This window comes from Equus caballus, chromosome 12 (genome assembly GCF_041296265.1).
Source record: "Equus caballus isolate H_3958 breed thoroughbred chromosome 12, TB-T2T, whole genome shotgun sequence".
NCBI classification, from domain to species: domain Eukaryota; kingdom Metazoa; phylum Chordata; class Mammalia; order Perissodactyla; family Equidae; genus Equus; species Equus caballus.
Window position 1 is genome coordinate 38,844,033 of NC_091695.1, and position 23,177 is coordinate 38,867,209.

Below are 23,177 nucleotides of genomic sequence, written 5' to 3' on the forward strand. Positions count from 1 at the left end.
TGTACGTGTTCAGTACAGATGTAAGCATCATGGGTCTGGATCCGAGGTTGACTGAGTCTGGATGCAGAACCACGGTTATGGAGGGCCGACTGTATTTAAAAAAAAAAAAATTAATGCAAAAGAAAATCCACAATGAGCAAAATATCAGCACTTTAAAGATCAAGATGGCGCTGAACCATACTGGAACCTGAGGCAAAAGGAAAACTTTGTGCCCCTGTATATGTTTGCGTGTATTTTTTTTAGTGGTTTATTTTTCTTTTCCCCCAGAACATTAAAGTAGTTGAAAAATATTTAAAAACCGGAAAGTCGGTGTATTAATAGTCCTAACATTAAGTTGAAATGCACTATTTATACTGAAACAGAATTTATTATTTTACTTCCGTTTGAGTTCATTGAAAATTATTTAAGATCGTCGCTTGGTTGAGAGACATCATCAGACTTGGCAATTCTCTCGCTTGAAAACGAAATGAGCCGAAAAGTAGATGTTGAAAATATCGTGGGTGAGTTTTCATCACTAAAGCCAGGGTGCACATTTTTCCTTCTCCCTTGGGCTCTGAAGTGGCTCCGCCCAGCCCTGCTGGCCGCCGTCCTGGGTCTCCCGCCCAAGCAAGGGGCCTTCCTTGGGCTTCTGGAACAGTCCACATTCCCACTCCCCCATCCCCCAAAGACTTCACTGAAGCTCTTCCCTCTGTCAGAAAAGCATGCTCGCTGTGCCGGGCGCCCTCCTGCCCAGCCTGCAGACTGAGTGCAGTCCTGAGCCGCCTCCCGCAACTTCTCCAGCCCCCTTGGCCCCATCTCAGTGTCGTGTGATGCTCGACTCTCCCTCGCTAGACAAGGGCTCCCCCTCCCCCACTTCATCCCCAGGGCAGGCAACGTTGGCTGCATTCTGTGAACACAAGGGCTGGGCCATTGTGCTGGGGTGGGCAGGGTCGAGTGGTGCCCAGGAAGGAGGAGTCAGTAAAGGATAAATAGGGCTTTGCCTAGCGAAGAGAAATGGAATTGAATCACAGCTGAGGAATAGTACCCCCCAAAAATGTCTGTCATTCCATCCAATCCCTGGTGCCGGGGCGGCCCCATCTCACTGGCTCTCATCCCTGTGGTGTTCACAGCCCACCTTTCTCTCCATTTATTCCTTCAACAAACATGTCTTGGTTAATGCATTCTAAACATCGTACTTACTCATAACCTGCCTTGCCTCTTCATATTTTTGTGCCAGACTTTTCTATTTCGTTCTTCACAGGAATTTGGTTGCTTGGGTTAATAAGGTGAATGTGTCATCTGACTCCCACATCCCGTAAGCTCTCCCTGGGTGACATGTTTTTGCTCTGATGGCATTTGAGACCCGCCTGCTCACAGGGTCCTGAGGTCATCGCAGAGGCCACAGCTGCACAGAGCTATTTCTGCCCGTGGCTGTTAGTGTCCTGAGACCGTGTCTGAGCCAAAAGCATCTTCCAAGTAAAATGTTTGTTTTAGCAAATCGGTCTTTTTGTAGATGGCCCCACCCTTGGTCAAAGCATTGATTGACCCAGCAGCAGTTCACGAGCAAAATCCTCATGCAGAGGAGTTGGGAAAGTTTCTTTCTTTCTATGCGTCATTGGGCAACTTTGTGGAGGGAGGTGCCCTCGAAATATGTCGAGAGCTTGAGCTGGCGAGATAGAAATTCGTGGCCTTGAAATAAATACTTACGTAACACTCCTTGTCTCCTAGAATTGTAATTTTATTTTATTTTTTTTAGCATTAATTTTTTTTTTTTTTGAGGAAGATTAGCCCTGAGCTAACATCTGTTGCCAGTCCTCTTTTTGCTGAGGAAGACTGGCCCTGAGCTAACATCCGTGCCCATCTTCCTCTGCTTTGTATGTGGGATGCCTGCCACAGCATGGTTTGACAAGCAGTGTGTAGGTCTGCACCCGGGATCCGAGTCCTCGAATCCCAGGCCCCCGAAGCGGAACATGCGAACTTAACCACTGCGCCACCGGCCTGGAATCGTAATTTTATGTTTACGTGTTAGAAGCAGGAAGCTCTTACCTGTTCACATGGGTGGTTGTTTATTAAGCTCTCCCTAGAGCTTTCTGGGCGTGGTGTGACTCAGTTTTCAATGTGTCTGGCTGTTGGGCTGTCTCTTGCCGGCTGCTCCGTGGGCCCTCTGAGATCAGGGACCACTGGTGGTCTTTTTTTTTCTTAAAAAAGCTTTATTGAGATATAATTCACATACCATGCAAGTCACCCATTTAAAGTGTACCAACCAATGGCTTGTAATATATTCACAGATTTATGCACCATCAACACAATCAATTTTGGAACGTCTTCATCATCCCCAAAAAGAAATTCCACACCTTAGCCATCACCTCCCAACCCCTGTATCCACCCCCATCCGCCCCCAACCCTAGTTCTGGGCAACCACTCATCTTTCTGTCTCTATGGATTTCCCCATTCTGGGCATGCCATGTAAATGGAATCATACAATAGGTGGTCCTTTGTGACTGGCTTCTTTCACCTACCGTGATGTTTTCAAAGTTCATCCATGCTGTAGCGTGTGTCAAGAGGTTCTTTTTAATGGCATGGCCGATCAGTATTCCATTGTATGGATCTACCCTGTTTTATTTATCCATTCATCACTTGATGGACGTTTGGGTTATTTCCCCTTTTTGGCTATTTTGAATTACACTGCTGGGGACATCTGGGTACAAGTATTTGCATGATCGTGTTTTCATTTCTCTTGGGTACACACCTAGTCGTGGAATGCTGGGTCACATGGTAGCGACCACTTCTTACTGCCCCTGAAACCCCAACTCCTTACACAACACGGGTACACGGGAGACATGTAGAGGGTGAGGGGTGTGGAGGCTCACACCTGGTGATAGTGGAGTGCAGAGACCAAGCCCACACCTGCCGGAGCACTTGCCCTGTGGTCCAACACCAGCCCGTCTCGTGCGCCATCGTTGCGTCCACCATCACCATCTTACGATTGGGGAACAGGCCTGGAGGGATGGAGTGACTTGGCTCCCCTTGGAAGTCCTGGCCCCAGGGGCTGTCTGGCACTCTGGACTCAGTACTGGCAGGGCTGCATTCGGACTTTGGGGCCTGAGACCCTGTGTGTAACGGAGAAGTTGGCTCTGAGTGTTGGAGGTGTTGGGAGCTGGTCCTGAGCGGGTCTGTCGCCGACGAGCTCAGGTCCTCTGGCCACCTGCACTACTCACCCCCATTCCTCCCTGCACAGGGTGCCTCAGCCAACTGGTGGAACCACCGCCACTTCCAGCATCACGCGAAGCCCAACATCTTCCACAAGGATCCCGATGTGAACATGCTGCATGTGTTCGTCTTGGGTGAATGGCAGCCCGTTGAGGTATGATGAAGGGGATGCTGTTGACATGGGAAGTGTCTGGCCTGAGCGGGGAACAGGGAAGGAATCCTGTAGGGTGGCTATTCAGCCAGACGCACCAGCGTCTCATGTTTACACGGAAACCTTTCCAGGACACCCTGAATTATTCAAGCTGGAATTTGTGTGGAATGGCCTCACGTGTAAATAATGGATGCAGCTCCTCATCAGAGTGTGAGATGCCCCCCTCCCGCCCTCCCTCCCACTGGCCGAGAAAGAGATTTTCCTGGCTTGTTTCTCCCAGGGCAGAGGTTTGGCAAGAAGGCACAATTCCGGGACTCAAGCTTGGTCCCCAAAGGCCAGCTCCAGGAAACCTTATTTGGAGAGTCACGGTCTTGGATGCTGGGAGGGACCTCGGCATGGTCTGGTCCAACCTGCTTCACCAATAGATGGCAAAGCTCAGTGGGAGGAGGGGATGTGTTCAGCGTCACAGACTTTAGTGGCCAGTCTAAGATGAGGCCCCAAATGTGACAGCGAGGTCATTTTTTTCCACCATACCACACTGCCTTGTTTTAATATTAGTACATTTTTTTTATTATAAATAGAGACTGTGCCTGTTATAAGCATTTAAATATCACAGAAGTATACAAAATTAAAACATGAGTCTCCTATTATCTCCACTATCCCTGCTTTGCCCAAATGTCGTGCTTCTGAGGGTGACTACTGTTGACAACATGCTCTATATCCTTCCAAATATTTTCTGTGTATGTGTAAACATGCATCTATCTGTTTTTGTTTTTTGTGTGTGTGAGGAAGATTGGGCCTGAGCTAACATCTGTTACCCATCTTCCTCTTTTTTTTCCCTTGAGGAAGATTGTTGCTGAGTTAACATCTATGTAAATCCTCCTCCATTTTGTATGTGGGATGCCGCCACAGCATGGCTTGATAAGCAGTGTGTAGGTCGGTGCCCAGGATCCAAATCTGCAAAACCTGGGCCACTGAAGCAGAGCACATGAACTTAACCACTATGCCACCGGGCCGGCCCCGATGTATCTGTTTTTTAAAGATTTTACTTTTTACTTTTTTTTCTTTTTTCTCCCCAAAGCCCCCCAGTACATAGTTGTATATTCTTTGTGTGGGTCCTTCTAGTTGTGGCATGTGGGATGCTGCCTCAGCGTGGTTTGATGAGCAGTGCCATGTCCGCGCCCAGGATTCGAACCAATGAAACACTGGGCCGCCTGCAGCAGAGTGCGCGAACTTAACCACTTAGCCACGGGGCTAGCTCCTCCCATGTATCTGTTTTTTAAAAAGAAAAACTTAGGGGCTGGCCTGGTGATGCAGTGGTTAAGTTCGCATGCTCTGCTTCGGTGGTCCAGGGTTTGCCAGTTCAGATCCTGGGTGTGGACCTATGCACCGCTCATCAAGCCATGCTGTGGCAGGCGTCCCACATATAAAGTAGAGGAAGATGGGCACGGATGTGAGCTCAGGGCTAGTCTTCCTCAAAAAAGAAAAACAAAAATGTATTCTATTAGAACCTATTCTGTTGTGCACCTTGCCACCTCCCCAAACGTGGACCTCTTTTCTTGTGTCCAAGTACGTTGCCTCATCCTGGGGCTGTCCAGTGCTCTGCTGTGTTTCTACACCATATTGTAACTCGCACTGTTATATAATGCGGGACAATTTGGTGTTTTCCAATTCTTAATTTTCTGTCAATAAAAACACCCCCAATGCTTTAAAGAACTTAAACCATGTCCTCATTTAACATGTTTCTTTAAAAAGTGGAGCCTCTATGTGACAGTCTCTATGTTAGGATTCCATTTACCGGAAAAAAAATCTTCATATGATTTACTTTTTGGAAATACCTGGATGGTGTGAACCAAAGGTGAGCAGATTCTTGTTGCAGCCCCGGCCCTGTCGCGCGCTCTGCTTTGGCGGCCTGGCATTTCGCAGGTTCGCATCCTGGGGGCAGACCCAGCACCGCTCGTCAGGCCACGCTGAGGCGGCGTCCCACATAGCAGAGCCAGGAGGACCTACAACTGGAATATACCACTGTGTACTGGAGGGCTTTGGGGAGAAGGAAAGAAGGAAAAGAAAAAATAAAAGAAGATTGGCAACAGATGTTAGCTCAGGGCCAATCTTTGAAAAAAGAAAAGAAGCAGCTCCTTCTTCCTTCATGCAAATCTTAAGCATCACGATGTAGGGCGCAGTGAGCACTTGCCGAGTGAGGCACATTTCCGGTTGGTAAGCAGCAAGGTCTTGAACTAGTCCTGTTCCCAGCAGCATTGGCCCCCAAAGCTTGGAACGAGGAGAGGAATCTGTTCCTCCAGTTCTGCTGTGTAGCCCGTTTCTCCCGTTTCATTTCCACCCGAGAGAATATCTGAGCAGAAACATGGGTTTTCTGTGACCCTGGCCCTCCAGAGGAAATTAGGCAAAATCCAGTACTTTGAGAGTGGGGAGCCTCCCGAGGCAGGCGGGGAGTTTATTCTCTGCCCAAGAACGTGCTTATGTTTTTCTTCCAGGAGACAGTTTGCTAGCTTTGATTTGAGGTGTCCGGAGAGCAGAACTGCCTAACGTGGGGCAGTCTGCTCAGTGAAGACAAAGGCTTCCCTTCCTCCTCGAGGCTTTGTGTCAAGCACTTGGCTGTCCTGACAGATGTTCCCTGTGTCCCTGACAGCAAAATCTAGTTTCACCAGCTATGCTGGCACATGAAGATGTCTTTCCTCTCTGTATGGTGGCCGCTGGATCCTCTTCCAACGTCTCCTCTCTCTAGACACTTTTTGAATTGCCAGCTTTTGGGTGAGGGGCTGGGGGGGTGCGGTTTAGGGCATCTGGTTATCCAGTTACCAGTGGCATTTGAAAGACCACAGCGAGGGCCACAGGGCTCCATGGAAATCTTCCTCTCTCTCGCACACACATGGAGGAAAGAAAAGGCCAGTTGTTTCTGGGTTACTGATTGAGCTGTGCCCTGCTGTCCACAGGACTGTGCTGACCTGGAAGGGACCTTGGTGACAATGGGTTTGATGGCACTTGCACCATGCCAGGACCACCCACTGGCCTTGGGCAGCCAGGCCATGGGGTCTTGAGCCAGTCTTGGCCTCCAGAGCAAGGAGGCGGGGCTGTTATCCCTGGACATAGACGAACCAACCGGCCCAACCAGGCGGCTCCAGAGGGCTGCCCAGCCGGCAGACATGTAAGCTCGCGGTCTCACAGCGAAGCCCTTTTCTCAGTTGGTTTCCGGCCTCTTGGTCTTATTTATGCCTTCTGGGAGGGTTTCATTTGTTTTATGTGGCAGGACGTATTCATTTTTCCTCCTGGGGAGTCCTGTCATTTCTTTTATACTCAGAAAGTTCTCCATCCATATTATTTTCAGGGTTTTATGGTTTCCCTTTTGTTTGTTTTAACTCTTGCCAAATGGGACTTGAGTAAGATGGTGTACCCCCGTCACATTTCTCTGGAGTCAGACGGTTTTCCCCCATCGCATCAGATCACCCATCCGTGTGGCAGAGCGAGCGCCCGGTCTGGGCTGTCTGTCCTCTCACGGGGGGCTGTCTGGGTGACTCAGGCGTCACACTGATGCATCCTTGCCACTTAATAAGTCACTGTGAGCTTGTAGCGGCCTTTCCTCTTCTAGAAAGAATTTATGTCATTGTGGTCAGCCTTTCCATCCAGGAATCAGACGTCTGTCTCCATTTACTCGTCTCCTTTTCTGTCTCTTGGAAAGGCTTTATACTTTCCTTTATATGTCTTCTGGATGTTTCTTTTTCAGTTTTTTCCTAGCTATTTTCTATTTTTGTCGTTAGGATTGGGTTTCTCTGGTATTCAGGAAGCTTTTGCTGTTCGGCTAGTTATCTCGTGTCCAACTAGTGTCCAGTATGTCTCTTCATGATTCTAATTGTTTCTCAGTTGATTCTTTTGAGTTTCCTGGGCGGACAGTCATATCCTTGAAAATAACGAAAATTTAGACTCTCTTTCTCGTAGCGTCACGCTCTTATTTCTGGTTTGGTTTTTATGGCATTACTGGAACTTCCAGGACAGAATTAGATCGTGGTGATGTCAGTGCCAGTCTCTTGTTTTGCTCATTTCTTTTTTTTTTTTTTTTCTTCCCATATCATGGAGGGAACGGGAGGCCATTATCCCTGTAACCCTGCCCGTGGCTCACAGAAGTCTTTCCGCCTTCCTGCCTGAGACCCCGCTTTTCTGCGCATCTGGGACACTCTCCCTGCCCCACTGCCTGTCCTCGGCTGAGCCTGCAGGCTGCCTGCTTCAGGCAGGCCCTTCGTGAACAGGCCAAAGGGCTAGTCCTCCCTTGGAAGCCCCGTGCCCTCCTCTCGGGGCCGGTGGACTGGGCTTTACTGTTCCGCGCGTGCCTGGTGTGGCCATGTTGCTCATTTCTCTCTCTCTCTGAGTCTGTTCGTTCCCAGAGGCAAGGACTGGGCTTTGTGACAGCTCCCCTCCCCCACCCCTGAAAAGACAAGGAAAGCCCTTGTCATTCCTCAGACATTTTGTTCCCAAGCTGCAAAGTCTCCTGCACATGCCCCTGGCAGCCCCTCAGCCGGTAATCCAAGCCTGGCCTTGTGGTCCGTGGAGAGACTGAGCCCAGGAGGGTCAGCCTGACCAGGGCCAAGGACTGTGGGCCTCTGGGACGCCAGACCACCAGGGCTGGCAGTGCTCCCCTTCCCTCTGCCCTTGGCCTGCGTTCCCTATCACCCTCGGCTTGGGAACACGTCAGAGTGAGCCCTGTGTGTACCACCATCTCCTTTTTGGGGTCTGGACACCACAAGTCACCCATACCCTTGCTTGAGTGAAAGTACCTTCTGTCTTCCTTACGTCTTCCCTGTGACAGCCCCACCGCCCAATTTTCTCCCTGTGTGCGTGCGATGAGGACTCTCCTGGAGGAGCGGAGGTGTGCGGGGTCCTCCAGGCGCTGCAGCCCCCAGTGGGGAGGAAGGCAGGCTCTTCCTGAGTCTGTGGGCCTGCCACTGCGTACAGGGCATCACTTCATCCTTGCTTAACCGTGAGGCAGGAGCTGTGATCAAACCCATTTTATAGACGGAACGCCTGAGGCCGAGAGATGAAAGAACTTGCTCGAGATGACAGTCAGAAAAGGCAGTGCCACCTTCCAAACTCAGGCCAAGCCAGGGCTTCCGGGTCCTGTGGATCCCTGTCCAGGGCCATCACCTGGTGGGCGCTTGGGGAAATGTGTTGGTAGAATCACTCCAGCTTTCTGAAGAATGAAGAGGCCAGGAACTCCCCCGCCCAGCTTGGTACATTCTAAAATACCTCTCCCATCCGTTCCCCGAGCCCGTGACTTTTGCAGCCAGGTGTTGGCAAAGAAAGAGCCAGAAAGTCAGCCACACTCGGGGCTTGGCATCCAAGAGCCAGAGGGAAGCTAGCGCTGTGGGTCAGTCGTACGCTGACAGACGACCTTTCACTTGCCCCAACGTGCAGTGACATCTTGGTGTGTCACCACACACAGGCACACGCGTGACTTGACTAACTTTTTTGAGGAAGATTAGCCCTGAGCTAACTGCTGCCAATCCTCCTCTTTTTGCTGGGGAAGACTGGCCCTGAGCTAACATCCGTGCCCATCTTCCTCTACTTTATACATGGGACACCTACTGGGACACCTACCACAGCATGGCTTTTGCCAAGCGGTGCCATGTCCGCACCTAGGATCCGAACCGGTGAACCTCGGGCCTCCAAGAAGCGGAACATGTGAACTTAACCGCTGTGCCACGGGGCCGGCCCTTGACTAACCTTTTGTTCACAGCCCCAAAGTGCTTTTACAGCCACTTCACATCCCTCAACAACCCCTTGAAGCACCCATCATACCTCCACTTTGCAAATAAGGAACTCAAAGCTCGCGGGCGGGGAGCAATTTGCTCAAATAAATTGTTTCCAGAGCCTAAGCCCCTGCCTCCCTAAGCCTGGGAGCCCTCAGGGGCTGATGGAGAGGCCTCCGCTGCCTGGGGGAGGGGTTCTTCGGCTCCCACAGGGCAGTCTGGGGCTCTGAAGGGGCGCACGTGGGAGCCTGCTGTGCTCGCTGGCTGGGGGCGGCTAATGGAGCATCAGCCCCCGTAGTCTCTGTCGTCCCCCCAAAGGTCACCATAAATCAGTGAAAACGGTGTGCTTGCTGTGTAGATGCAGCTTCAGACGAACTCCCCAGGGGCCCCCCCCAGCAGTTCGGCCACCCCTAAGTCCTTCTCTGGGGACCCTCTGGTCTCTGCTGACCTGCCTGGGCTGCTCGCTTCCCAAGTAGAGCCTGACCAGCCCGAGAGGTCCTCTGGGCCTGGGGCGGTCCCCTGGGATGACCTGTGGGGCAGAGATGTGGTTGGGGGGGCTCCTGTCCGGGGCCAAGGAAGCTGGCAGGAAAGGCTGGGCCTGTGGGCTTATGTCCTGGCTTCTGGGACGAGGTCAGAGCAGGATCCCGAGGCTTGTTCTGTGGCCACACACTCCCAGGGACCCCGGGAAGCTGTACTTCCCATGGACTGGCCACTCAAGGGGCGCCCCCTGCCCCTCCCTCCACTGGGAAATCGTCCAAGACTGCCTCTGAGGCTTCTCTGGCTGGGACCTCTCCAAGACCAGCCTCAATCCTGGCCTTAATGACAGCCTTCGTGCAAGTGGACGTACTTTCTGGGGATGAGCGAGCCCCTGCCAAGGCATAGGAGGCCACACGGAACAAAGGAGTCGATTCTGGTGGTGTTCTGGACAGCCGTGCTGTAACCGTGGCTGCTGACGTCAGGATGCCGGTCCTGGGGACCGGCCGGGCTCTGCTCCCACCCAGGGCCCTTCCTCATGGAGTCCATGGGCCCTCCCTGTGATTTTGACAATCACTTTCCTCTTCGTGTTCTCACCAGGAGAATGGGGGCACAGATCTAGACGACATCCGGCGTTTCTCCATCCGTAACTTGCTTTGATCTTCCAACTGCAATAAGTGGGGATGGACACCGTCGGAGGAGGATGGCTCCGGCCTTCCGATCCGGGGAGGGGCGGATGAGAGGCACTGTCTCGTGGCTCAGCACCTGGCACTTATGTCCCTGTTCTCATTGGCTCCTCTTAACAACCAATGGTTTGGATGCTAAATGAAGCTAAAGGGGGGCGGGGCTAGGTGACCTGTGCAGGGGCTCAGCACTGATGAGAGGCAGTGTCCAGACCTGGGCTCCCTGCATAGCCCCCCAGCATCGCAAGCAAGGGGAAATGGATGCCACTCTGCAAGCAGCATCTTTTGTTCTCAGCCCTGCAGGAGCAGAGTAGGCTGGTCCCCAGGGGGCTGGACCCTGGAATGAAAGGGCTGCAGGGATCCTGTGGGACAGTCGCTCCTCATCAGCTCAGGCTCAGAGGGGCCTGAGCAGCTTTGTGTGTTGAGGATGCCCAGGCCCCTGCCTGGCCCTTCTCACTCAGAGTTTCTGGGTACCAGGCTGCCCGGGGATGCAGGCTCCGATGGAGAGGGAAGCGGTGCCCTGGGTGGAATTAGGTAAGCCGATGTTGCCCGAGGAATCCATGCGGTGACCTCCTCTCACCTGCTGGTGTCCTCAAGTGGAAAGCATCCACCTGGGAGGAGTGATTAGCTTTTGAAAATTGCAGGAGGCTTCATGGAGGTCAATGCTCCCAGCCTGCTGACTGTTAACAATTCCTCAGGCCCTTACCTGGGTTCTCCTGGCTGCTTCAGGCTCCGGAGAGCTCTCCAGGGTGACCCTGGAGCTCTTCTCACTCCCAAAGCGGTGGAGGCTGGCCAAGGAGCTCCCTCTGGGTGCCCATGCCCTCGTGTGAGTTGTTCAGTTGTGCATTCACTCAACAAACATTTATTTATTGCCTATCACGTAGGCTCTGAGCCAGCTTTCTTGGGTTCAGAGCCCAGCCGGGCCCACTTTGCATGTGGCCTTGGGCAATGACTTGACCCTGAGCCTCAGCTTCAGAAGTGCCTGCTGGCTGGTGGGCTCTCGGGGGAGAGCCTGAGTTGAGGCCTGCATGGGACGCAGCTCGGGATTGGCACACTCAGCTGGGGCTGCACAGATGTTGGCTGCTGTTAGCCGGAGCGGCCGGGAGCCCAGAGGGCCAGAGGGGCCCAGCCTTGGCCGGCCCAGGGTGCAGATTGACAGGAGAGGGGCAGAGGCCCCCTAGCAGGAGGAAGGGGCGGGGCTGCAGAGCACGTGGCTGTGGGCACGGGGGCCTGGGGTCCGAGGGGGGCCGAGTGCTCATGGGCTCTGCTCTCTCCTCAGTACGGCAAGAAGAAGCTGAAGTACCTTCCTTACAACCACCAGCATGAATACTTCTTCCTGAGTGAGTGCTGGGCCCCCACAACCACATCCTGGGCCCCTTCTCACCCCAGAGCGGCCCTATCCCCCCTCCCCCCGACACCCTTTCAGACCTGGAAAGTGACACTAAATCTGTTAGAGAAGGAGGGGCCACTGCCGCCAACCCATGCGAGCCCACGATCCAGATGGGGCACAGGCCCCAGGTGTCCCACACACTGGCCCAGGGTCCCACACTCTGAGAGCCCTGGGCGGGGTGCAGAGGGAATGTGCTGTCTGCCCCCAGCCCCCTCCTCGGGTACCAGGGCCCCCGGCTGCCTCTGCTCATGGGCTGCAGAGCCGGGCCCCACATTCAGCGTTCTGCTCCCAGCGCCTCCCAATCTTCCAGCCCAGGCCGGGCGGGACAGGGGGTCCCTAAGCACCTCTGCTCTCTCCCTGCAGTTGGCCCACCGCTGCTCATCCCTCTGTATTTCCAGTACCAGATCATCATGACCATGATTGTTCGCAAAGACTGGGTGGTGAGTCAAGGGGGCCCGGAGTCGGGGAGGAGGGTGACTACAGTGAGCGGATGCTGGGGGCCTGCATTGTGCCCCGTGTGCCTCTGTGGGATCTGTGTGGCCCCAGGCCTCTCCCAGGGTGGCCACCTTGTCACTCTCAGGAAGGGGCATGCTCTCAGGCTTCCAGGAGCCAGTGAGGCCATAGCACCCCACTCCTCGAGAGCCCCCCCACTCACAGCGGGGTCCACTGGGAGAGCCACTGCCTTTGCTGAGCACCCTCAGAAAGTTCCTGAAGGCAACATGATGGGAACCAAATTCAGCCTACCCCCCGACCAAGGCTCCACCCCAGCCATTGCCCTCCCATGTCCACATGTGGCCCTAAGCCCCTGTGACCCAGGTCATACATACTGCATGCTGGTTGGTAAATGGAGAGCAGCCGAGCAGTGGCTGAGACGACAGGTGTGTTAGTTTGCTCAGGCTGCGTAACAAAGTACCACAAACTGAGTGTCAGTTCTGTGAAACACCAGAATTGTATTGTCTCACAGTTCTGGAGGCTAGAAGTCCAAGATCGAGGTGTCGGTGGGGTTGCTCCTTCTGAAGGCTGTAAGGAAGGGTCTGGTCCAGGCCTTTCTCCTTGGCTTGTGGAGGCCGCTGTCTCTTCTGTGTATCAGCTCCCCTCCGTGAGTGTCTGTATCTGTCTCTAAATTTCTCCTTTTTATAAGTTCACCAGCCCTAATGGATTAGGGCCCACCCTAATGACTTTATCTTAACTAATTACATGTGCAATGACCCTATCTCTAAATAAGGTCACATTGTGAGGTCCTGGGGATGAGGACGTCAACCTATGCATTTTAGGAGGCACAGTCCAGCCCATGACACCAGGCTTGGTGGAATCTCCAGATTCTGCCTCCAGAGAGGGCGAAAGGACCCTGGAGAGGGGCCGTCCGGCACGGTCCACGGCTTTACATAGACGTGCAGGCATGATTCTGCGTGAGAGGATGATGTGCCCGTGATGGAATGACTTGGAGGGAGCAGTCACCATCGGCAGAGCCTGCTTTGGGCAGAGTGGGGTCACAGGCTCGGGGCCCCTGCCCTCGGGACCCAGTGGACAGTCACTTAGAGGGGATCACTGGTCTTCTTTTTTAAACCCAGTTTCATAAATAGAGATATGGAGACTGAAAGTTTGGGACTTGCCAAGGTGACACTGAGGGACAGGTCAGGCACGAGACTCGAGGCCGCCTGACGCAACGTCCTACGCTCTCCCACACCCCGGCCACCAGTCTCTCCAGTAACAATACGTCGTATTTGTATAGCATGTTAACGGCTTCAAATACTTGGTCTTACATTCTCTTGTTGAAAGTGTGGGCAAAGGGGCCGTGTCTGTTGATTCTGCTATGAGGGCGGGGACTGGGGCTCCGGAGCGGGCCAGGGGGCTGGGGAGCTGGTGTGACTCTGGAAGCCGGCCAGCCCCATGCTGGTAGAATCTGTACTCCTCACTTCTGGGACATGCCACCTCCCTCGAAGTGAGCCTCTCATTGGGACTTACTGTGTTCCAGGAACAGTTCAGCACTGCCACCCACATCACGTCACATCACCTTGTCTGATGGACGAGGCGGGGACAGGCTGGAGGGATGGGGTTTCTGGATCAGTTAAGTGGTGGCACTTGCAACCAGATCCCCTGGCCCTGTGGTGACCGCTGTTTCCACCGGGGCTCACCTGGGCCCTGGGAGGAGTGACAGCTGAAAAGGAAGGAGAGCCGTGCCGGGCTGGGCCGGCAATGCTGTTGGGTGTCTTTTAATCAGCTTTTATGGCAGATGACTCCTGACATGAAAGTTTAATCATTTTTCTTTACTGTGCTCGTTCCCTAAGGGACAAAGCATTAAATAGGGGCAGCAGGAAAGGAAATCGGACTGTGTACCTGACCGGGATCAGGCGGCAGAGCCTGGGAAATTAGATAGGGCCCTCAGGCCTGGTGGTGGGGAGCCCGGTGGGCCCTGCCCTCCCCCCTGCCAGGGAGTAGGGTTCAGCCTGGGTGGGAGGGCAGGGCCTTCTGCCTGCTCCCCTGCTTGGCACCAGGGATTCAAGGTGGATAAGAGCCAGTGCCATGCTCGGGGGCCCATGACCTCGTGGGGCAGAGGCATGCCCTGCCATGTGGTTTTCTGATGCATGGTAAGAGGGACCTCAGGGGAAAAGTGCAGCTGTGGCCTGGGGCAGTGGTCCTCAACAGGGGCAATTCTGTTGGGCCATTTGGCAACATCTGGAGACTTTTTTTTTTTTTTTTTTTTTGGTGAGGAAGATTGGCCCCAAGCTAACCTCTGTTGCCAATCTTCCTCTTTTTTTTTTTTTCCCTCCCCAAAGTCCCAGTACATAGTGTATATCCTAGTTGTAGATCATTCTAGTTCTATGAGGGACGCTGCCATAGCATGGCTTGATGAGCAGTGCTTAGATCCATGCCTGGGATCTGAACCGGTGAACCCTGCCTGGGCCACGGGAGCAGAGCACGTGAATTTAACCACTTGGCCACGGGGCCAGCCCCCAGCTGGAGACGTTTTTGATTGTTGCAACTCGGGGGCTGGGGATGCAGTGCTACTGGTGTCCAGTGGGCATCTAGCCAGGGAGGATCCTACCACGCACAGGTCAGCCTCCACAACAAAGAATAATCCAGCCCGCAATGCCAATCATGTGGCGGTTGAGAAACCCTGGCCTGGAGGAGAGGGGTTGATGGCCTCCACGAGCTCCGCGGAGGGAGGTTTTTACTCACCTGGCAGCAGTGCCGGTGGCCACATCCTGGGGATGCTTCCCAGGCCTCACCTTCCAGGAGGTCCGCTCTGTCTGACACCACTAACCTCTCCCTTCTGAAATTCTGCCTCTCGGCTTCCCAGGGCCACCTCCGCCGGCTCTCCTCCACCTCTCTGACTGTTTCGCTGCGTCTCCTTCACTCCCTACCCCTGAAACAGGTTTGTGGTTATGGATCACTTTAAGGCACAAAAATAAATAAATAAGCTGGCACCCCCTTTAATAGGTATGTGCTCATTACTGCCCTACATGCACACAAGAGAGACAGGAAAAGGAATGTGATGAAAACTAGGAGCAGAATTTGTAAGGTTTGCTTCTTCCGCCCCCTTCAAGACCACCTTGTGGGTCCCAAGGTCTCGCCCTTGGTCCACGGCTGGTCCTTCGGACTCTCCTCTTCCTGGCTGCTCCCCTCCTCCTTCCTGCTCAGCTGATAGCGCCAACGCCGGGGACAAAGCTAGATTCCCCACCGCCAAGCAGTCCCCAGATGCAACTGCCTGTGCTTCCTAAATGGTTCTGGAATGTTGCCTCCTCGTCGGTGCTGGGGGTCCTGGTTTGGGCCTCCGGCCTCCTTTCGTGTCCGAGCTACTGAAATAACCTCATCTCCATCCCCAGTTGGCAGAGATCTATTTTAAGATCCAAATGTGACCATGTTCCTCATCCTTGAAAGCTCTTGGCGGTTCCCCGTGGCCTGAGAGAGAGAGGTCAGTCTCCCCAGGTGGAGGTGACCTGGCTTCGGCCTCCCGCCCCCGCCTCGAGCTCTTGGACGTAGAATCTGTACGTCAATACAACCCCCGCTTGCTCACCTCCCCCAGCACACACGCTGCAGTCGCGGCTGTCTGGGCTTTTCTCCATGGCCTTGCCTCTTCTGCACAGGTCCTTTGGCTGACCTCTGGTGTAGCCCAGCCCAGCCCAGACACCACCTCCTGATGGAGGCCTTTCCTAAACCCCAGGGTCATTGCCATCGCCCCTGTCCCTATCCAGCCCCTTCCGTATGATACTGAAGGAATCTCTTTATAAGCCTGTCTTTTGAAGGCCCTCCATTTGCTGCCATAACTCAGTCCCTAATATAGAGAAGGCATCCACTGCCTGTCTGTAGAGCTTGACTGAACAGAGCTGGATTGAAGGAGGCGTTTGCGGAGCCAATAAGGGCAGAAGGACCCTCCGGGGGCGGGGGGGGGGGGGGTGGCGTCCAGCCTGGACACAGACACTGCAGCGAGACAGCACGGCCTGGCCGGGTGCATGCGGGTTGGGAGACTGGCTGCAGAAGAGGCCGGGTCTGTGGGCAGGCGTGCGAAGGGCCCATGTGGCCAACCCTGGGCGCTGAATTTTATCCTTTATCCGCTCGGTGGGGAAGGAGGCCAGTGATGGCCTTGAGGATGGCAGGGGCGTGATCCCGTTGACATGTCAGGAAGGTCTCTATGGTGGCAGGTGGTGCGCTGACTGGATGGGAGTCATATAGAGCTCAGACTCACAGGCTACAATTATTGTAACACGCGTTCAACCCGTGTAGAGCCTGGTGGGGGGTTCTCTCCCTGTCCTGCAGATGGGGGAGGGTAGGGGTGGGAGGGCTTAGTGGGGAGAGATGGGGGGCTGCTTCATGCTAAGAAGGTCACTCGGGTTGCCATCGGGGCCTGAGGGAAAGCAGGAGGCCGATGGGAGGCTACTGCTGTGGTCCAGCGGAGGCACGTGGACTCTGGTGGCAGAGTCCTGCCAGGCTGCTGTGGAGGGTGGAGCTGCGGAGGCAGCCTGGGGAGGCAGTTGCCCAGGAAGTGAGAGAAGACATGCCAGCTCAGGGCCCTGTCTGTCATCACCCCCGGGAGGGGCATTAAGGGAAAGCAGAGTAGAGAGGGGACCGGAGGAGAATCGGGCATGGGAAGAGGGCCAGCAGTGTCAGAGGTCACTGGGAGGGCCCTGACGGATGGTGTCCCTGGCCTTTGCTCGCCTGTGATGTCGTGCTGGAGTGAGAGTCGAGGGAGGACATCCCAGGTGCTGATGAGTGGGGATAAGGCTGAAGGGCAGTTCGTGAGCTGCCAGGTCTCAGGTCTGTGTGCAGGTGGCGTACGCACCTTCAGAATCCCCAGGGCCACGAAAGGCCCGGCTGCCCTCGGCTCACCTTTCCTGGTCTCCGTCCCTGTTTCTTTGCCTGAGAGCAGCACACACAGCTAAAACACTCAGCCTGGAAACAAAGGCAGCCGCACACGCCCTGCGGGAGCAGGTGTCGCCGCGTGCTGAGTGGGCCTGGCGCCCAACTTCCTAGAGGCCGGTTGGGGTTTTCTTGGACCTGGCGGGGAACGTGAGGCGCTGTGTACACACCTGTGGTCAGGGCGCAGTGCCAAGGAGGGTGGGGCCATCTCGCGTCTAATCTTGTTTCTCTCTGCAGGACCTGGCCTGGGCCATCAGCTACTATGCCCGATTCTTCATCACTTACATCCCTTTCTATGGCGTCCTGGGAGCCATCATTTTCCTCAACTTCATCAGGTGCCCCAGCTTTGCTGGTTAATCCCTGGGCTGAGCACCAGCCTTGATGGGGGCTTGGACGTGACGGCCCCGTGAGAAAAGGCTCAGAGGTGCCCACTTCCCGCCTTGGGCCTCACGTCCTGCCACCTCAGCAGGCGCTGCAGTTGCGCCATGCCCCTGCCCCGGGTCCCTCGGGGTTGGGAGAGAGGGTCTGTCCCCACCGTGGCTGGGCCTCACGGAGAACAAGCCTGCCCGAGCGCTGAGCTGTGCTCTCCTGCAGGTTCCTGGAGAGTCATTGGTTTGTGTGGGTCACACAAATGAATCACATTGTCATGGAGATTGACCGCGAGCCCTACCGAGACTGGTTCAGCAGCCAGGTGAGGGCAGCAGAGCTGGGCACTGGGGCCCTGTGAAGCCTGGACCCACGGGCCACGTCCTCGGCCCCCAGAAACGTGGCTGCCCGGTGGACCCAGCCCTGGGCTGCTCGTGTCCTCCTGCTGGTTGGCATGGGGACGAGCAAGGAACGGTGGCGGGAATCTTTGGGAGGGACGGGTGGGGAGTCTAGGTGGGCTGAGGACCCCGGGCAGGACAGGATGACACAGAGGGGTGGTCCTGAGACCCCATGTAAGGCTGGGCCTCCTGGGAAGGAGACAAGGCCCGTCCTTCTTTTACTCCCGGCCACTCATGCCCCTCCCCTCCACAGCTGGCAGCCACCTGCAACGTGGAGCAGTCCTTCTTCAACGACTGGTTCAGCGGGCACCTCAACTTCCAGATCGAGCACCAGTGAGTAGGGGCGCGGGCGGGCTGGGGACAGGCGGGCCACATACTGTGGGAGGGAAGTGGTCACCAGCCCCATCTGGGCCGAGGCCACCACGTGGGGGCCACCTCTCTCTCTCCACGCCCCAGCCCTGTGCGACACGGCCACAGTGACAACCACGCCTCACGTGTAGCCCGAGCTTTGCGGCTCTGTGTGCCTGGCGGGGCGGGGGGACTGAGCCTTTCACTGACAGGGAAACTGAGGCCCAGCCAGGTCAGAGAGCTTGCCTGGAACAGAGATAGCTGAGGGACTGCCCCCCAGAGCCCCACCCCCCCTGGCGCCCCTCATCTTCTCCTCACCCCTGTCACTGTTCCTTTTCCCCTCGCCCCATCTCTCCCCTCCCCCATCTCTCCCCTCCCCCATCTCTCCCCTCCCCTTGCCCTCTTCTCCCCCCTCCCCTCACCCCATCTCTCCCCTCCCCCATCTCTCCCCTCCCCTTGCCCCCTTCTCCCCCCCTCGCCCCCATCTCTCCTTTTCCCCTCGATCCCATCTATCCCCTCCCCTCGCCCCCATCTTCCCCCTCCCCGCATCCCCTCCCCCACTCTCCTCTTCTCGCCACGCCCCACCCTATTTCATTTCCTTGTTAGATAAACATGAGATTGTGTCTCTGGCCATCTAGTTTCTTTCCAGCTGCCCGGAGCACAATCAAACACCCCTGTCCAGGAACCATCCCCCACCCAGACATGTCCGCCCCCGCCCCCCCCACATGCCAGCCACCCCAGTGGGCACACAGACAGAGCTGCGGACAGGGGCTCCCTGAGCCCCAGCCAGCCTCATGTGGGCGAGAGAGGAGGTGGGGGCGTCTTCACACTCTCACAGCACACGCTCTCTGCAGCCTCTTTCCCACCATGCCCCGGCACAACTTCCACAAGGTCGCCCCCCTGGTGAAGTCTCTGTGCGCCAAGTATGGCATCGAGTACCAGGAGAAGCCGCTGCTGAGGGCCCTGCAGGACATCATCAGGTCAGAGCGGGCAGTCCGCTGGTGCCGGGGTTGCCGGGGTCCCTGGGGCACGGGGAGGGACTGGGAAGCATGTAGCTGGGACCGCGCATGCTAGAGACAGGGCAGCGGCGGTGCCAAGAGGGACCGAGCCCTGCTGACACAGGCGTCCCCACCAGGCCACCTCCCTTACTGGGAATTGCCTGGCTTCTCTCTCTGGGCTGGATGGGGACCTTCCTTTTGTTCTTTCCGGGGGTTCCCCTGGGGAGCCCTGAGCTAGCAGCCCTGCAGGCCCCACACTGTGGCAGCCCCCAGCATGGCCTCCCTTGCCCACCCTCCCGGTTCCTGACTATCCCCGCTCCTCTCTTTCTCAGGTCCCTGAAGAAGTCTGGGGAGCTGTGGCTGGACGCCTACCTCCACAAATGAAGCTGCAGCCCTTGGGGTGCCCAGGGGGATGGGGGAGCAGGCAGGCGTGATGGCCAAGGGAGGGGTGGGGTTTGTTCTGAGGGGTATCCGGGAGGCTGGGGGTATGCGTCAGCTCACAGACCTCAATTTTGGTCTTTCTCCTGTTTTCTCTCCTTTTCCCTTCACTTCTCCCTCCAACCCCCTTCCTCATGGGGCCCACCATCTGTCGGCCTGGCTTCTCCCTGCCCTTCCCAGCCCCTTCTCCCAGGAGTAGATAGAGAGGTGACCCCACCCCTCCTCCGCCCTCTGCCCCTAACATCTGCCAGACCAGAGGTCCACAGAAGCGGCCTATGGCTCCCCAGGCAGCCCAGCCTCCAGGCTTTGCTGCCCGCCTCTCTCCCTTAGTTACTCAGAGGTCGGTGAGGCTGGGTCCTGTCCTATTCGGGCAAGATGGCTCCCCGAGCCTGCAGGCCTAGCTCCACCCTTCAATGGACACCCACAGGCCACCCCTTGGTTGGAAAGTGTCCTTCCCACCGCCAGGTCGGTACTTGGGGCCTCCCCGCAGGCGCCACTTTCTCGTCAGATGTCCACGGCCCCAGCCCCGATTGCAGGGTCCCTTCGCCTGCAGTGCAGCAGCTCAGATCTTGGGGCCCAGGGAATGTCCTCCTCGCCCCGCTGGAGCCCCCTGACCCAGGGTTTGTGCAGCTCCATCTGACCACCTTCCGCCGTCTTCCTGACGCCAGAGCCAGTGGCCTTGGATCCCAGGGAGCAGTCCTGTAGGTGGGTTCAGCAGAGGCAGTGCCCAGGTCAGGGGGTCAGCCGATCGGCAGGCTCAGCCCTGGCCCGCCACCTCGTTCAGCTGTTGGTCCTGCCTGGGAGACCTAAGATTCTGGAGCGATCGGACCCTTCTCCAAAGTGCTCCGTTCCCTGCCAGGCAGTGCCAGCCAGTCCCTGGCCGCTGGGCCTGAGCAGTCTTGGGCCCTCGGGCTCATCACAGCCCCTCCCCACGGTGGGGCTGCCAGTGGACGTCCTTTCTCGCTGTCTTCCGCTCTCTTGTGTCTTTTACTGTTTTTTAATCTTTTGCTACACGATACAATGCGACGGGGGTGGCAGCTGGGCTGGCCCTTGTGACAATCTGCCTTTTACCACCTGCCCCTCGCAGCCTCCCCCAGGTTCTGCAGTGGGCTGAGCTGGGCTCACTCACGGTGGCCCTGACTGTCGGGAGGGCCAGGGGGGCCGAGAGGTAGGGAGTCCCAGAGGATGTGACCCTGAAGAGCCGGGGGATCGGGTGGAGGGTGGGGGGACCTAATGAGGGCCAAGTGGGAACCGGGACAAGGAGGAGTTTGGGGCTGCAGGCCAGGTGGCTGAGGGGATTGGAAAGTGAGAGGGGAGGGAGGGGAGCAGGCCACCCTGGGAGCGGGGCAGAGTTGCCGCATTCTGAAATCTAACCCACTAATCAATATTTAACTTCAGGGGAGGGCGGGGCAGGAATAAACTCAGAGTGGGGGCCTTTTGGGGGAGGGCTTCTGGCCCTCCCCAGCTCTGGCCAGCCAGGAGGGACCAGCATCTAGCGGACAGAACTTTGGGTTGCCATGGCAACCTGGGCCCTCCAGCTGAGAACATGACAGCAGGAGCTGCTGTCTCTCCCCAGAGGCAGGATGGATCCATAGGGAACTGATCTTAATTTTTATTGTGTTGCTCCCCCATCTCTCCATTTTTTGGAAATAAAAGAAGTAATTTTATTCTCACTTCCTCCATCAGCCATTGTCCTTGTGCTTCTGCATGCTTATGCCGGGTGGGTGTCGGGACGGAGGAAGGGGCCTCGCAGCAGGATCCAGGGTCTGGTGACGATTTGGCACGGGGAGCCCTTTTCCTCTCTCTTCTCCCTCCCCTGGGGTCATCCACCCCGATCCCACTGCTACCTCTGTTCGTGAGAGAACTTTCTCTCCCTTTCTTGGAAGTGTGCTCCAGGCCAGGAATTTGGGGCTAATGACCCAGATAAATTGGCCCCCCTCCCTCCTAAGGAGCAGCTCACGCAAACCCAACTCCAAAGACCACCAGAGCCATGTGAGACTTTCCAGAGGGTCTCTGGAGGGCAGCAAGGGGGGCTGGCACAGGCCGCCTTCCTTACATCCTCATTTCCCCTGTCTCTCACCATCTTCATCCCGGGACCAGCTGTCCACCCACCCACAGCCTCAGCTTCTGCTGGACTCCCCTCTGCCTGTTTCCCAGCCAGTGCACAGAGCCCTGAGGGCAAAGGGAATCTCAGAAGGGGCTGAGGAAAGCCCTGGAGACCGACGCTTCCATCTTGTGGCCCCTGTGCCTGTGCAGTGGCTCATTTGGTCCCTACAACCTCGGGGGGAGGCCCGTGCCATCCCAGCCCAGCGTCACCAGTTCATAGGCAGTGGCACAGAGACTGAGTCCTCATTCTGTCTGACTCCCAACCTGGGAAGAGTCCAAAGGAATGGGCCAGGCCCTTGTGCGGTTTGCCTCCCGCTGGCCCCCACGCTGCTCTGATCACCCGCCTGTGGCCTGGCTCAGCTGGCAGGTCCAGCTAGGTGTGCCAGGGAAGGGCCAAGAGGTTGAGGGTGGCCAGCACTTCAGCGGCTCCCCACCTGGCCTTGCATCGCCTCCCAGCAGGGGTGGGGAGGGCTCCGGAGTAGACCCTCGGCCCCCTCTGGTTTTGCCTGTGACCTCAGTGTAGCTGGCAGGGACAGCCAGCTGAGCCAGGTAGGGTGTGTGTGATCCCCTGTGGGCGCAGAGACTCTGGAGAAGGTCCTAGAAGGGCAGAAGAAGCCCTGATGAGCCAGGAGGCCGGGACCCACCCCTGGCTCCCTGAATGGCCTTGGGTGAGCCCTTTGCCCTCTCAGCCCTCTGGGCCGCTCACTGTCTCCCCATTTGTACAGTGAAGAGACTGAGCTGCAGGGCTCCAAGGATGCTGTCATCGCTCAACCCCTGTGAGAACCTTGGCCTTGCCCTCTTGGACCCATTAGAGCCCTCTGAGGCTAGAAGACCTTGGGGGAACATACTTTCCATCCCTCTTACCTCTGCCTGTGTTCCACCTCCTACCTGGGCTGGGCCTGGCACCCGACTCCTAGGATGGTGTGGTACAGGCCCCCACCCCTGCCAGCTGGAAGTCCAGGGCCCATCACCAGGGACAACCAGGGTCCCAGGGAGGAGAAGAATGATGGGAAGGACTGATGGACCACGTGGATGCTGCAGCCCTGAGGGCACCAGGTGAATCTCGGCCCAGGTCGATGGGCACCTGGATCTTCTCTGTGACTTCTCCCCCCACTCCTGCCTTATCCTGAACTATTCCCCTTGGGGCGAGCAGCTGGGGACACCCACACCTGCTCCCTAACTGCCCCCCTGCTTTTGCCCAACACGCAGAATAATGTGTTTCTGATCCCCACTCCCTGCCAAAGTTGTGACACCCTGAAGAGCAATGTCCTGAGCGATCCCAAGACCTGAAGCTTCCATTCACAGGTGAGGAGGCCGAGACCAGAGGGGACAGGACTGGCCTGAGATCACTGGGTGACAGTGGCTGGATCGGGCCATGCACGCGAGATCCCTGCTCCTCACCCAGCCCTCTGCCTGCCCATCTCCACCCCCTGCAAGGGAAGGGCTGTTACCCAGACCAGGGCGTTCCCCCGTCCATCATGCCAAATGTCAGACTGCTCTCAGGAGACCCAACAGCTGG

At 56.3% G+C, this 23,177-nt stretch overlaps 1 protein-coding gene across 1 annotated transcript in view; it reads left to right on the forward strand.

Annotated features, from left to right (window-relative positions):
• Positions 1-21,225, forward strand: part of FADS2 (fatty acid desaturase 2) — a 34,782-nt gene extending 13,557 nt beyond the window's left edge. Inside the window, exons 5-12 of the mRNA XM_023654186.2 lie at positions 3,218-3,343; positions 11,536-11,596; positions 12,010-12,086; positions 17,242-17,339; positions 17,599-17,695; positions 18,022-18,101; positions 18,971-19,096; positions 19,447-21,225. Coding sequence (XP_023509954.1) covers positions 3,218-3,343; positions 11,536-11,596; positions 12,010-12,086; positions 17,242-17,339; positions 17,599-17,695; positions 18,022-18,101; positions 18,971-19,096; positions 19,447-19,498 — 717 coding nt within the window. The 3' untranslated portion in view covers positions 19,499-21,225. The remainder of the gene's footprint in view (positions 1-3,217; positions 3,344-11,535; positions 11,597-12,009; positions 12,087-17,241; positions 17,340-17,598; positions 17,696-18,021; positions 18,102-18,970; positions 19,097-19,446) is intronic.
• The last annotated feature ends 1,952 nt before the right edge of the window (positions 21,226-23,177 follow it).